At 45.3% G+C, this 13,265-nt stretch overlaps 1 protein-coding gene across 2 annotated transcripts; it reads left to right on the plus strand.

Annotated features, from left to right (window-relative positions):
• The first annotated feature begins 2,131 nt into the window (after window positions 1-2,131).
• On the plus strand, window positions 2,132-7,710 carry LOC136745383 (BEN domain-containing protein 6). Of its 2 annotated transcripts, XM_066698831.1 has the most exons (7): window positions 2,134-2,728; window positions 2,916-3,011; window positions 4,781-4,840; window positions 5,002-5,107; window positions 5,635-5,879; window positions 6,260-6,446; window positions 6,698-7,710. In XM_066698831.1, exons 1-7 carry the CDS (start codon window positions 2,642-2,644, stop codon window positions 7,015-7,017), a joined length of 1,101 nt encoding a protein of 366 aa, XP_066554928.1. In that variant the 5' UTR covers window positions 2,134-2,641; the 3' UTR covers window positions 7,018-7,710. The 2 variants fall into 2 exon arrangements, with proteins under 2 accessions (XP_066554929.1, XP_066554928.1); XM_066698832.1 differs by lacking the exon at window positions 2,916-3,011 and having other exon boundaries at window positions 2,132-2,728.
• The last annotated feature ends 5,555 nt before the right edge of the window (window positions 7,711-13,265 follow it).

Below are 13,265 nucleotides of genomic sequence, written 5' to 3' on the forward strand. Positions count from 1 at the left end.
CTGGAGGGATCTAAGAGCAGTGATAGGAATCAGTCAACGTGATTTTTATTTTTATTATTATTATTGTTGTTAAATACATAATTCCCCAAGTGTGTGTGCTTACTGTGAATATAACACAAGACGTTAGTTGTGAATCGGGGTGTGAATCGGGGTGCAGCCTGCATGTGCTGGGAGTCATACAGAAAGCTGTATGACTCCCAGCACATGCAGGCTGCACCCCGATACGTCCGATCTGACAAGTGATTGTGTGAGTTTCCAACATGGACACCACCTTATCAGGGACTGTGTATCAATGTGTCTTATCTGTGTTCATGTCTTCTGCTCCCAAGGCTTGTGAATCTGCATGTACCTCTAGTTCATCTGCCAATACAAAATCAACTTCCTAGGCCAGTATAACACACTGATACTGTGCTCCAGTCAGAGACACTAACAGCAGTTTTCAGTTTTCTAACACAGGATAAGAAGCTGGTTGCACTTTGATTTTAAAAAGCCGGAATTTGGTAACAGAAGTACTGCCGTGTTTTTAAAGGTGCAGAGGCTGATGTATTTTACTTGAAAGTTTATGATATTGGAAACTGTCATCTGGGCACATTTGGAATAAATAAATACATAAATACATACATACATAAATAAATAAATAAATAAATAAACAAAACAAGCTGTAAATGCAAAGTATGTGGAAAATGATTGATAGGTTTATTTACTGCCTGAATGTTACTAACAGGTTTTAGTTTCTAGTGATCTGCCAGGTCCTGTGTAATGTTTAGCTTTCTAAAAACATTCGAAAATAAAGTGTTGCTCACACTAGAGGCATGTTTATGCAAAATGTATCTTTTTGATACCATGATGAAAAAACTAAACAAACACAGTCTTGTGCACATGACAAAGTAGGTTTTGTTTTTATTTTATTCCGCAATAGAGTTAAGCTGAAGGGTTTGATTAGCCTTGGCAATCAAGTGCTTGTGTGGAACGGAAACCAAAAGATAGTGGAGACGCCTGGAGCAGCCCTGGGAAACCCTATACTGTGAGTAACACTGTGGCCGGCTGGGGTCCACTGCATGGAGGCGGCTTGACCCACCAGACAAGAAAGATCCACTTCCTGGGAACAAACTCGTGTCCTGGAGTTTCCTCTAGCCCTTTGTTGGAGGAGCACTTAATGATTTACCAGATCTGGGGTCTGTGTAACATGTTCTAAAATGTCTCTTTCTCTCAAACACAAACAAAAGGCTCTTGGTTTTATAGGATTCATGTCTTAAAGCTGTTCCCATTCTTTGTTTTGCTGCAGTCTCCTGCAGCCCTGCAGCCTGCCCCCTGGGCTGACCTGAGGTTGACTAGACCCGACCTCACTTCCTGTCCAGGAGGGTGATCAGCACTAACCCTGGTTCCGCTGGGTGCCTTGTCATGAGGCGGATACGTTTCATTACCATATCTGTCAGCTGTCGGATTCAATCAGATCCATCGGTCCACCTTACAGCATGAAGTCACACAATCTAGATAGAAAGCCGACAACATTTTAAGCAATGGCCAAAACGACCGCCACTACACTTTTAGAACTGTACCGAGCAAGAGTATGACGTTCGTCCTGCCACCCTGACCCAGCGACAAAAACACTGACTGAACTGAAACTTTCCATGCCTGTAGATGATTTATATCAGTGTTTCAATCTCATACATAAATATTTCCCCAACTGGTAAATGAGACAGGGGTATGTTACTTTCCTGACCAATCAGCAGGCTCCTTACCGAATTAAATGTTTCACCTAGTCCATGCGAAGCTCTGCAACTTTTACACAAAAGGTAAGTGGCCTCCTCAGACACCTATTACAGAAGAAGCTGATAATGAGTTAATACCACATGACTAAATTATAGTATTTCTCTCTCTATGGGTTTAAATTGTCTCAATGGAAATGCTCTACTTTGAAATACAATGTTTTGTTTATTTGACATCTCTTTTCGAAGTCCTTGTGTTATACGTTTGTTGACTGTGCGGTTGTGTTTATATGGTGCCTGCGGCCTGCCTGCCCCCCCCCTCTCTCTCTCTCTCTCTCTCTCTCTCTCTCTCTCTCTCTCCCCCGCGTCTCGCAATGAGTGACGAATCTGACTTCGCCAATGCACAGACAGCGTCAAACACAAAGGCACGTCCACGCCAAAGCCTTTCTATGCAAGATAAATGAACAAATCAATGAAACAATCACAATATTTTGTTATGGAACAACAAAACAGCAACCCCATTTAGCATCCGCATTTTTTTTTTTATAATTCTCTCTCTTAAAAAAAGTATATATAGGCAACACACACACACACACACACATATATCTATATCTATATAGTTTAACTATTCAGCTCCAGATTGTGTGCCACGTTACGCTACGGTGCATTTTGTTTGCAAATCCGTCCTGTTGCGATTTCTCGGTGTGGGAACCGCTGGGCAGCTCCCTCGCTGCAACACGGAGCCCTAAACTGGTAAATAGGGCAAGCGCGACCAATGCATTTCCCCCTTCCCTTTGAACCGCATTCACGAGTCTGTCAGAGGAGCAGAAGCCGAAAAGGTCATAGACTTTGTCTGGGACTAGAGTACAGCCGTGCAATATGCCGGAGCAGCGGACAGTTTTCCTGCGCGCAAAATAAAGGATGGAGAAGAAATGAGGAGGAAAACGAAGGCGAAGCGAGTTCTCGATCGCGACAATGAAGCGGAGCAAGAGGGCTGCGAAGAGCAAGACGAGAGCGACGTAAGGACGGTGTTCAGCCAGCTTTTGTCTGTCATAATGTTTGCTCCTTTTGAAAAATCACTCTCCTGTCTCTCGCACATATGTGTGCATGGTGTTGCTGTTGTCCAGATCGGCGTAAACGTGTTGTTTTTGTCTGTATGATCTTTTGCCGGACGAATAAATCATTGCACTGCCCACTGTTTTACAGCACAGCGTACAAAAGAGAAGAAAACAAATGTATTCCGCCAAAGAGAAAGCAGATGAAAATGCATCGGCTACCGGCCTCCACAAGTTGAAAATGAGGGTTTGAACTGATTATTATTATTATTATTATTACCACAATCATAAGCACTATCTTAAGAATAGTATATAGATATTAGTGCAAAGTTTTAGTGTGTGTGAGAGAGCGTTTTTGGTATGCTTTTCTGGATGCTTGGTCGTAGTATTGTTTTTAAGTGCAAAAGCCAAAGCAGTTATTATCATTAGTATTGCTATTCCTTTGCATTTCGTATTATTTCTTTGTGTTACTGCTTGATGCTGGGGGTAACGATGGGTCGACATGTTAGTAAATCTCGGTGAAATACGGTAAAGCGAAGATAACACAGTAAAGCTGAGCTGGAAGGCACCCATAGTTTGTCATGCATGGTAAAGGCGGAGAACAATGAGTAAAGCGGAGTAAAAAGGAGTTCCAGGCCAGACGTGCTGCCAAACTTCGAAATAAAGCAACACAACTCTTTAAACACTTATTAAAAACGACTGAAGTGGAGTTCGTAAAATGTCCCAAAATATTATGACGTTTTGCTCAAAATAACGTGTTAAAAATAATAACCATGCAATAAAAAATCAACAACGACCTCACTTACAATTACCGTGTTTTGCATTCTGGTGTGTCTTCGTGTGCTTGTGCTCAGTACAGCAGAATGGATCGGGTCATACTGTAGCACAAAAGTGTTTAAAGTTTTTAACTATTTAAAAATATTAGTTTCAGTCATTTTTTTAAATCTGTAACAAAAGTAACAAAAACAAAGTTCCATTTAATGTTTATGAATCTAGGAGCCTGTTTCTAATCTCTGATGACACATGCACAAATGGTAAGAATTGCATAATCAAGCCATAGTCCAATGCAATGAAAATGTCCAATTAGTTTTAATGAGAAATTGAACTAAAAATGTTTCAGTATTGCTACAATAATTTATTGCAACACCAAGCACACCCACCCAACTGTCCTCTCACTGTATTGTATACAGTTCCCCTGTCCAGTGATCCTAGAGTACAAGGCTGGTGATAAATGCCTGTCAGGCCCCTGCCCCCCCTCTCACCAAAACACACACACACACACACTCCCCAGCCCCTCTGTGCTTGTTAAAAACATGATGATGAATTTAGCATAAAACACCACTACACCCAGAAGTCACAACTGTGACAACAGTGCATTATCTCAGAGAGCATGCACAGCCTGACGAGACGCTGTGTTCTCAGTCTGTCAGGGCTGGCGTTCGTTATCCACCAAACCCCTGTCCTGCCACTTTACTGATGGCATCTTATCTCCACTGTGGTGCAGAATCATGAGGCTCAACGTGTTTATCGCGACACCCGCCGTATGATACGTCATGGGCACAATGTCTCCTGTCACGGACGTGTAACGTGTCATGGACAGCTCCGATTATGAGACACGTCATGCCGGCCAACACCTGTCCATTGACAAAAAACAAAATGAAAACAAATGTGGAAAATGTAGCATTCACCCTGACATGAGTTAATGTCACACACTTTAGTGTTGAAGGCCATGGGAAATGTCAGTGAGACACCAATGCAAATTTTGAGGACAAGGGCTAGAACGCAGACTAGACTCGTGTTCAAAGCCATGTATGTAAACCGATTAACTCCTAGCGCTACCAACGCTCTACCTTGTAAGGTTCCTGTAACAGATGAGTGTCTGTTTTATTAAGTTCACTAGTCTAGGTGGGAGAGGTTTTAGCTGTGTTCAGTTTAGGCCTCTCTTGAACATCTACCATGAGGTTTGTACATTTGTGCATGGCTTGTGTGTCTTTATGAATTATTTCATTTCTATAGGCGTTTGAATTTGAAAACCCCATGATGGAGCAATTCTCCGACAGTGATTCCACTCCAGAGGTAAGCGCTCCAGTTTGGCCCTTTACTGGCTATTGTACAAGCAACAGATTCTGTCCCCCCTCCTCCCCTTGGGGTGCTGCAGAGTGAGTGTGGGAGTGAGTGAGTGAGTTTGTCTGTATGTGTGAAGGAGTGAGGGAGGGTAATGGTGTGCGTCTTTGCAGGACTCTGACTATCTGCAGTCTCGGTCGAAAGCGGAGCTGATTGCGATGGTGTTGTGCATGCAGAGAGAGATGGAGAGCCTGAAAGAACAAATAAGGTGCCTTACAGGTAATACGCCATGTATAAAATAAACTACAAGGTATCTTTCTCTCTCTCTAATACATTTGTTGTGGTAAAGAGCACACAGTACAGTAAATCATAGGCCAATGCTGGTAAAGACTGATGCAGACCCTGGCAAAGCCAACAATGCCTGCTGTAAAACCAGACCCATGAGGAAAGTCACAGGAACACTGCAGAATAACCTTCAGCTTTCATAACCCCGCTTAGATTTCCATCTCCGGTTTCCCCTCCTGTAAGTTCCTGATTTTCAAGGAAGTTGCAAAAAGCATGTTGAAGTCACTAAGTGACAAAGCGAACTCAGTGAAGATGCCCCACAGTCCCCACCCCTTAAAGTGACTTAAAGAGTGTTGCACAGAGCACCTTAAGGCCTTGAAGTCAATGTGCCAGCTGGAGATGCAGGCTCTTCAGTATATTGTATGCAACTGTATCAACTGTCACTGTGGTTTTAAATAGTGAAGACATTTCCAATTTAAGAAACGAATCTAACTTTCCATGTGATTTCCATGTCTTTACAGCCTGTGGGAAACTGGCTAGAAACCTGGAGGCTCTGATTGAGAGGACCCAGGTGTGGTCGAGTGTTGACGCCAAGGCCCCGTCTCCCAGTGTGCCTGGGGCCCAGGGGGACGTGCTGATGCCCGCAGTGGTGGCGCCCTCGGCCGTCCTGAACGGGCAGTGGTTGAAGCGGGACGGCGGGGCGCAGGACGGGCAGACAGATCAGAACACTGATGCCCAGCACAACGGCCTGCCGCTTTTCCCAGAGGTAAGCCCCCCCAGGAGCAGCGAAAGACGGGCACCCTTCACAATTAGGGGTCTGCACAATAACAGCCTGGAGACAGGGGGGACGGCGGACGGTGTGCAATAAGCAATGAAGGGAAAGCCGCACATTAATGAGTTTATAGTCTGTTGTGCGTTTTAGTTTCTTCTTCACTCCATTACACCCAGCATCACTGAAACTGAACTCGAATACGTCAACAGGACAGACTGGAAACGTTTCCCTTCCACAATGAGAGGGACCAGCAAGGGCTCCTCCTGTTGATATCTAGTCTTATTTTCTTTCTTATTTAAACACTTTGCATTCAGACGATAGTGGTGTAACGCTGCTCCCTTTCTCTTCCTCTCCCTCCTCTTGCTTGCCTACAGTTCATCAGTGTGGAGCTGCTGGACCGCTGCAACACCAGTGCCACGGCTCAGAAGCTGACTAACGACCTGCTGCGCGGGCTGTACGAGCGTGACTGCCTGGCCTCCCACTCCATCTCCGGCATCATCTACAACAAGAGGGGCCAGCCCAAGCCAGCGCTGCCCGCAGACGAAGTCCAGGCCATCCTGAGTATGTTGACTCCCCCGATACACGCACCCACCCACAGGCTTGGGCAACTGGCACAGAAACCTGCACTAATTCACCCACATGCTCGCTCACAGAGGGACTGATTTCTCAGGGACACGTGCAGTGACATCTATATACAAATAATAATGACAATGCTTTCTCCAGGCCGATCATAATAATCAAAAACGTTTTTCTGAGCAGCTGAAGATTAGTTTTTGTTTCATTTTTTGTAATCTTTAATTTCGTGCTTACAGAAACAGTGCAATACTTCTTCCCTGGGAAGACGGACGCTGAGATCAAGGGCTACATCCGCCAGAAGCTGCAGAATGAAGCGAAGAGGCTGAGGAGGAAGCCAGCCCTCTCCGTAAAAACGGAAGAAACGACGGAACCCCCTGTGACTGACACCCGTTTACACACAGACCCCACCTCTTGGGTTGTGACAGACACGGACTCCACGCCGCACAAGGACCCCACGCAGCACACGGATGTGATGCCGCAAACGGACTCGGCGATGCACACAGACTCTCCCCCACATGAGCACCCTGGAGAAGAGTGTTGGAGTGGAAGTTTTTAAAAAAAGATAAATACAGAAGGAGGTGGGGGGACGGGGATGTGAACAGGGGACCCATACAAAAAAAATCACAGTCAGTGGAAGAGGTTGATCGTGTGCCCATAAAACCAGAGGAACGGAAAAGCGTTTCACCTTAAAATTAGGTGGAAAAAGCAAAAGTTAAAAACATTTCTAATGGGTTTAATCGAACTATATATTTTTTTAGTTTTATTTTTTCTGGACTGTCTTAATAGGAATCATAAGCGATTTAATTTCTGGTAGACAGTTGAACTTGTTCTTATGATTTGTATTTTATTTTATTTTACTCCGCCTTTTGGCAGCGGACCGACTGCTGTTTGTCTGTGGTCGCGAATATTTCCTTCTGCGACTGAAGGCCGATTAGAGTCAGAGATTCCCCGTCTCTCCCATCGAGGGGCAGCTGTGGTCTGTGATGCTTCCTTGACAAGGTTTAGTTTCTTTTGTATCTGAAGGAAAGCACATGCACACAAAAAAAAAGACAATATAATAAAAAGTAAATTGTCATTTTCATTGACGATGTGTTTTTAATGTACAGCTGATGTGTGTTGTATCTTTCCTGGTCCCTATTAACTAAACTTAATGTTAGTTTTTAATTTAATTTTTTTACTTTATACTATTTTGTTTTTTTTAATCCAAATCCTGATCTTACTAATTAAAACAAAACTTTCTGTTTTTCAAGAGGTGTTTCTCGATTGTTTCAGCTTTGGTTTCTCTTGTACAGTTGGGCGATTGTAAACGGGGCAGTGATGGACAAAGTCAGGCTCCTGCTTGGCCTCGTGTTTGGAAGCGGAGGAGTCGACCACCGTGTAAACTGATCTATACCTCCATGCTCTCTTGAGTCGTTGTCTTTGAAGGAACGCTTAGATGGTAATTCAAACCCAGGTTAAATCTGAACTTTGCCCTGTCTGGCAGCGACAGACCTACCAACAAATAAAATAAAACGTGTCTCCACCGATTCCAAACCACAGTCTCCAGCCCAAGCACCGGCGCCAGGTTGTGAATTGGGGGGGGGGGGGTGTAGCTGTTCTGACTTAATTGAGATCTTTAATCAGTCTCAATGTGAAGGCCCGGTGTGAAAACATGAATTGAATTTGTAAGGGTGATAAGAAGCAGCGCTGTGACTGCAGCCTTGGTCACTTTCTCTGCCTTTGTGGTGGTTTACACCTTTCGTTACTCATACTGTGAAGTTTGTCTTGTGCAAACAGCGGCATGAAGCCCACGTGTGCAAAGAGCTACAGGGGGCTCTTACACGCTGGTGCGAGCTGGAAACCAAAACACTGCCACTCCAACATCTACACAAGCTGGTTGATGAAACATTCTCACAAACGCCAGTACTCCAATTACGCATGAGTGCAACATATTTTACCTCTCAACCTTTGACCTTTAACAGGAAAGCCAGCATATGTTAATTTGTGCATTACTCTCTAATTACTCACTGCTATCCTGTAGTGCTGCACTTACTCCTTTCTTTTTTTGCAGTTTCTGGCAATGTTTAGATCCCCCCCTTTTTCTAATTAAGCGAGAGTAATTGTAAAATTGGTTCAGGCCGTGTCTTTTTAACCTTGCTAATCAGATCTGCCAGGCCACAATCAAGGACCCTGAAAATATGATAATACAGGCCCTCATGTTTTTATATAAGCTGTAACAGAATGACAGATTGATAGAGGGGATTGAGGGCGGGTGGGGTGGGTACGAAACAGCACAAAATGGGAAACAGATTCTCGATGAATAAATCGCTTGCACGCAATATTGATTAGCAGCAGCCTCTGCAGAGCTTCACTCTGGAGCTGTGCAGCCGACCCTTCACACGGGCTGGGGCTGCGGGGCAGGAGTCTACCACTGGAGACTGGGTGATGGGGACTGGTTGTGTGAATTAGCAGTTGATGAAGTTGAGTTAAAGAGGTCAGGTTGGGACAAAAAAAAAAAATTAAGTAGTGAAGCCCCTGGGGAGCAGACTGGGGAGGCCCCCCATCCAGGTTTCAAACACCAGACTCACCACTGACTGTCCCAAAGGGATCTTACAAGAAGGTTTCTGATTTCAGTAGTGAATGTCTAAATCATCCAGCTCAACAGACCGATTCAGTGACTGGGAGCTGGGAGGAAGATCAGACCGAAATAGGTGCTGAGACCCCTGCCTGAGATCCCTGTGCTGGAGGAAGAATGTAGCAAAGTGATCTTATAAACAAAAAGGGAGCGCATTGGCAAACGGCTGCCCTTTGGAGCCTGGCTAGTCATTGCGTTTCTAAGCAGGTTTACACTCCCAGAGATTTACACCCTTGCATTCCGGTTGTGTGAGTTGCACCAGCTCATCCAGAACTCTGCGGCTCGTCTGGTGTCTCTCTGCCACGATTTACACACACTACTCCACTGCTCTGCTCCCTCCACTGGCTCCCGATACCGGCACGCATTCAGTTCAAGACACTGACCCTCACCTACCGCTGTCTCGACCACACTGCACCAAGTTTCCTTCAGACCCTCGTCTCCCCATACATCCCCTCCAGACCACTGCGCTCCTCCAGTGCTAGAAGACTAACTCTGCCTCCTCTCCACTCTCCTTCCTCCAGAGCCGCTCCTTCTCATCCCTGGCCCCTAAATGGTGGAACGACCTGCCCACCGAAGTCAAGTCCTTGACCTCATTCCGGCGCTTACTCAAGACGCATCTCTTCCGACAGCACTTGTAATATTAGTCCTCTATCCCTGCTAGATATAACTTCACAGTTTTTATTATGCTTCTTGCGTTCTTGATTGTTCTCCTCCTTGCTTGTAAATTGTAAATTGGAATTTGTAAAATATATTATTTTGAATTGCTGTTTTAGCCAAACTGAATTTGTAATGATTGATGCCTTGTACTTCTCTGTATTTTTGAACTTTGTTTGCACTTATGTTGTAAGTCGCCCTGAATAAGGGTGTCTGCCAAGAAATAAAATTAATAATAATAATCTTCATCAGACTGTCAACTGAAAATGTCTGCCTTTGTCTGACTGGAGTGAACCATATTCTGGGGCAATATCATATTGTTCTTTTAATCTCTGGGCATGAAGGATGCTATTTAAAATATAGAAATGTGAGTGAATGAATAAATATTAAACAAACAAACAAACAAACATGCAGTATTGACAGATGTTATGTGGAGGAGGCTGTGGTCTGGGCAGCTGCCCGCTCCCTGTGCCAGTCTGACAGCAGAGCGATCTTGCCGGGACGTGCTGGCAGAGCACAGCGGGGCAGCCAGAGGCTTACTTAAAAGCGGCAGGGAAGAAAATTGAGATTAAATATCCCCATTGAGACTTAATATCTTATTTGTAATGATGCCCTGATGACAAGCAAGTGCTGGAGAACAGTGAGAGGGAAGCATTAGAGACACACTGACACACACAAATACAGATGCACACACACTCACACAAATACAAACGGAGCTGAGGTGGCGGGGTGATTACACGCAACATTTCTCCATCATCTTTCACTTCCTGTCAATGCTACAGAAAATAAAAAAAGCTGAAGGTTTCAGAGACTTCCTTCCCACAATGCGTACAGTCAGGAAAACAGTGAATCCACGAAAGCACAAGTTGCCTCATAAACCCGATTAAAAGCAGTGTAGACGTCCCAGAAAACAAACATGCTCACGAGAAACTGGAAAAACGAAACAAAGAAACAAAGATAAAAACAAACCACATTGTATTCTCAGACAAAACCTGTATTTGGTTTAGTTTATTTACATATACATATACTTTTCTGTCCTGTGGGGTCGTCTTGGCAGGGTGAGAGAAATGGAGACAGTAAAAATACTTGTCTGAAATAATGGGATACTGATTAAAACATCTGCTCAAATGTAAGATCAGTCTAGATGGACAGACAGAGTGATAAATAGACAGGGTGGCAGAGAGCTGCAGGAATGTTGGGTCAGACAGGGAATGTGGCAATTCATTACTTTTACCTCAGCACTGCTGAAGGAGAAGGAGAAGCAGAAGCAGAAGAACAATGTGAGGAGTAGGGGTTAGGGCTCTGGATGCCGGAGTGGAGGGTCATGGTTTCAGTCCCAGGTGGGGGACACTGCTGTTGTAGCAGTGTAATGGGGCTCATAGGGTGTATTAGCACGTCACAAATAATGTAACCCCTCAGTAAAATCAGTGTCGGGATACCCGGTCTTTTGGAGTAGTGGGCTTTCACACTCTACTGTGGTGGAGTCGCTGCAGTGCAGAGAAATGTAATAATAATTCCAATCGTCATAAAAGGAGCACAAGGAAGTTATTTGAGGGGCAGGAGAGTGGGCCGCTCCTGACGCCCAGCCTGGCGGTGGTCCTGTTTATATTCTACACCACTTATATCCTGTTCAGGGTCAGTTCAGGTTTGGGTTGTTGATGGTTTTTGGAGTTTGCTTCCCTCGCCTTCTCTTTCCTTCATTCCTTTTGAGTTTCTGTGAGTTTGTATGTGTGTGTGAGTCTGTTTGCATATATCTTGTTTGTGTGTTATTGAGAACGTGTGTGTGTGTGTGTGTGTGTGTGTGTGTAACTGAGTGACAAAGCGAGTGCAGAGAGAGTTGGGGGGGCATGGGGGGCATGGGGGGCATGGGGGGGGCCCTCTAGTGTGACCGAGCTGGAGGTACAATAACAATGCGTGCCGTATGGCGAGTGCTGGGGAGATGAAGGTAATCAATGAGTGAGGAAGACAGGCAAATGCACTGACAGCAGGAGGCCCTGGCCGGTTACCGTGGCAACCCGGGCCTACTGGGCCCCTCAGCCAGGGCCTAGCCGTGCGACTGCTGCCTAACATCTGCCTCCTGTTGGGCTGTGGGGAATTGAGGGAAACGGCAGATGAGGACCCTTAAAAACTGAGAATACAGAAGAGAGAGAGAGGGAGAGCAGGAGAAGGAAAAAAGGGAGAGAGAGAAGGTGAGGGAGAGGGAGACAAATTAGGCCAGTTGCCCAATGAGAGGAGGGGAATCTATTTATTATTATCACGAGGAAGAGGTTGTTCCACAGAGTGGTTTGATTAATGTCCAGGCCTCCATCTTGTCAGTCTGTTTTTGTCTCCTGAAAGGAAAACAAAGCATGCGGGGGGGGCTGTTTTAATGGGAGCAGCTCTCTTCCCTTTTCATGTTGCCTCAGCCTGTCAGCGCTGATTGATAGCTCAGACAATGATTGGACAAGGCCCCAGCCATCCGCTTATCACAGGCATCATCGGAGAGGGGAGAGAGAGAGAGAGGGAGAGGAGAGAGAGGAGAGAGAGCTGCAAATGGCTGGGTTAGAGAGAGAGAGAGAGACTGAGGAATTGATTCCTCCAATTTCCAGAGAGGGAGGGAGTGGGAGCAAGGGAGAGAGAGAGGAGAGTGTGTGTGGGGGGGAGCAGGATGAATTGTAAGAGTGTGTCCTGTGTGTGAGCTCAAGATGTCCACCAGTACTAACTATACATGTGGCATCCTCAGAGCCTCCCCCGACGCTGTCAGTCAGTGGCAGGGCCCCACAGGGCCCCAGACCTTCTCTACCACTCTCACCATCTTGGACTCTGCACCCAGACTTCACTGTGTCATTGATTAGCTTAATCTAGCTCACTGCTATTTGTTGCCAGACTTGGCCGGACTCTTGTTTTTAACTCGTCACTGAAACAGCACGCGGTCTCAGAGGGATAAGGTCACGGTTTCAGCTAAGTCTGGTATGGGAAAACAAGGAAAACGGCAACACAAGCAGAATCACAGAGAAGGTCACAATGTCGTCCTTTTTTTCCCTTTTCTTTTTTCTCTCTAAACAAAGTAGCCAATATCACTAAAGAAGACACTATAAAAAAGAACCAGCAAAGACAAACAAACATTACATTTTTTTTTAATACAAATTACATTCTCTGGTTGTTGCCTGTGTAAAATAATCTTTTTGCTTAAGAGATCAACTGAGACGTTTCAGAAAGCCAAGCAGTCCAATGCATTGCGGGGGTCCTATTCACTCCTGCACCTGCACGTCTGCCCTGGGACACCCTGGGGCTGGGGCTCACTGTCCATGGGGCAAAGGCCAGCAGGCATGAGGGCCTCGACAGCTGGCCTTGGGAGTAAGGGAGGGAGAAAGAGAGGGATGAAGCCAATGAGCTATTCTGACTCCGGTATGTGCCTCCGCTGCACAGCAGTCTGTTTCTATATCAATGTATTTTGTTCTGATTTCTAAGCCACGACTTAATTGTTTCAGCGATGAGAAGACGGTTGCAGCTCACAATGCCTGCCGCCTATCACAAAAAAAAACCTTCAAGCTGCT

This window comes from Amia ocellicauda, chromosome 3, assembly GCF_036373705.1.
Source record: "Amia ocellicauda isolate fAmiCal2 chromosome 3, fAmiCal2.hap1, whole genome shotgun sequence".
Classification (NCBI taxonomy): Eukaryota; Metazoa; Chordata; class Actinopteri; order Amiiformes; family Amiidae; genus Amia; species Amia ocellicauda.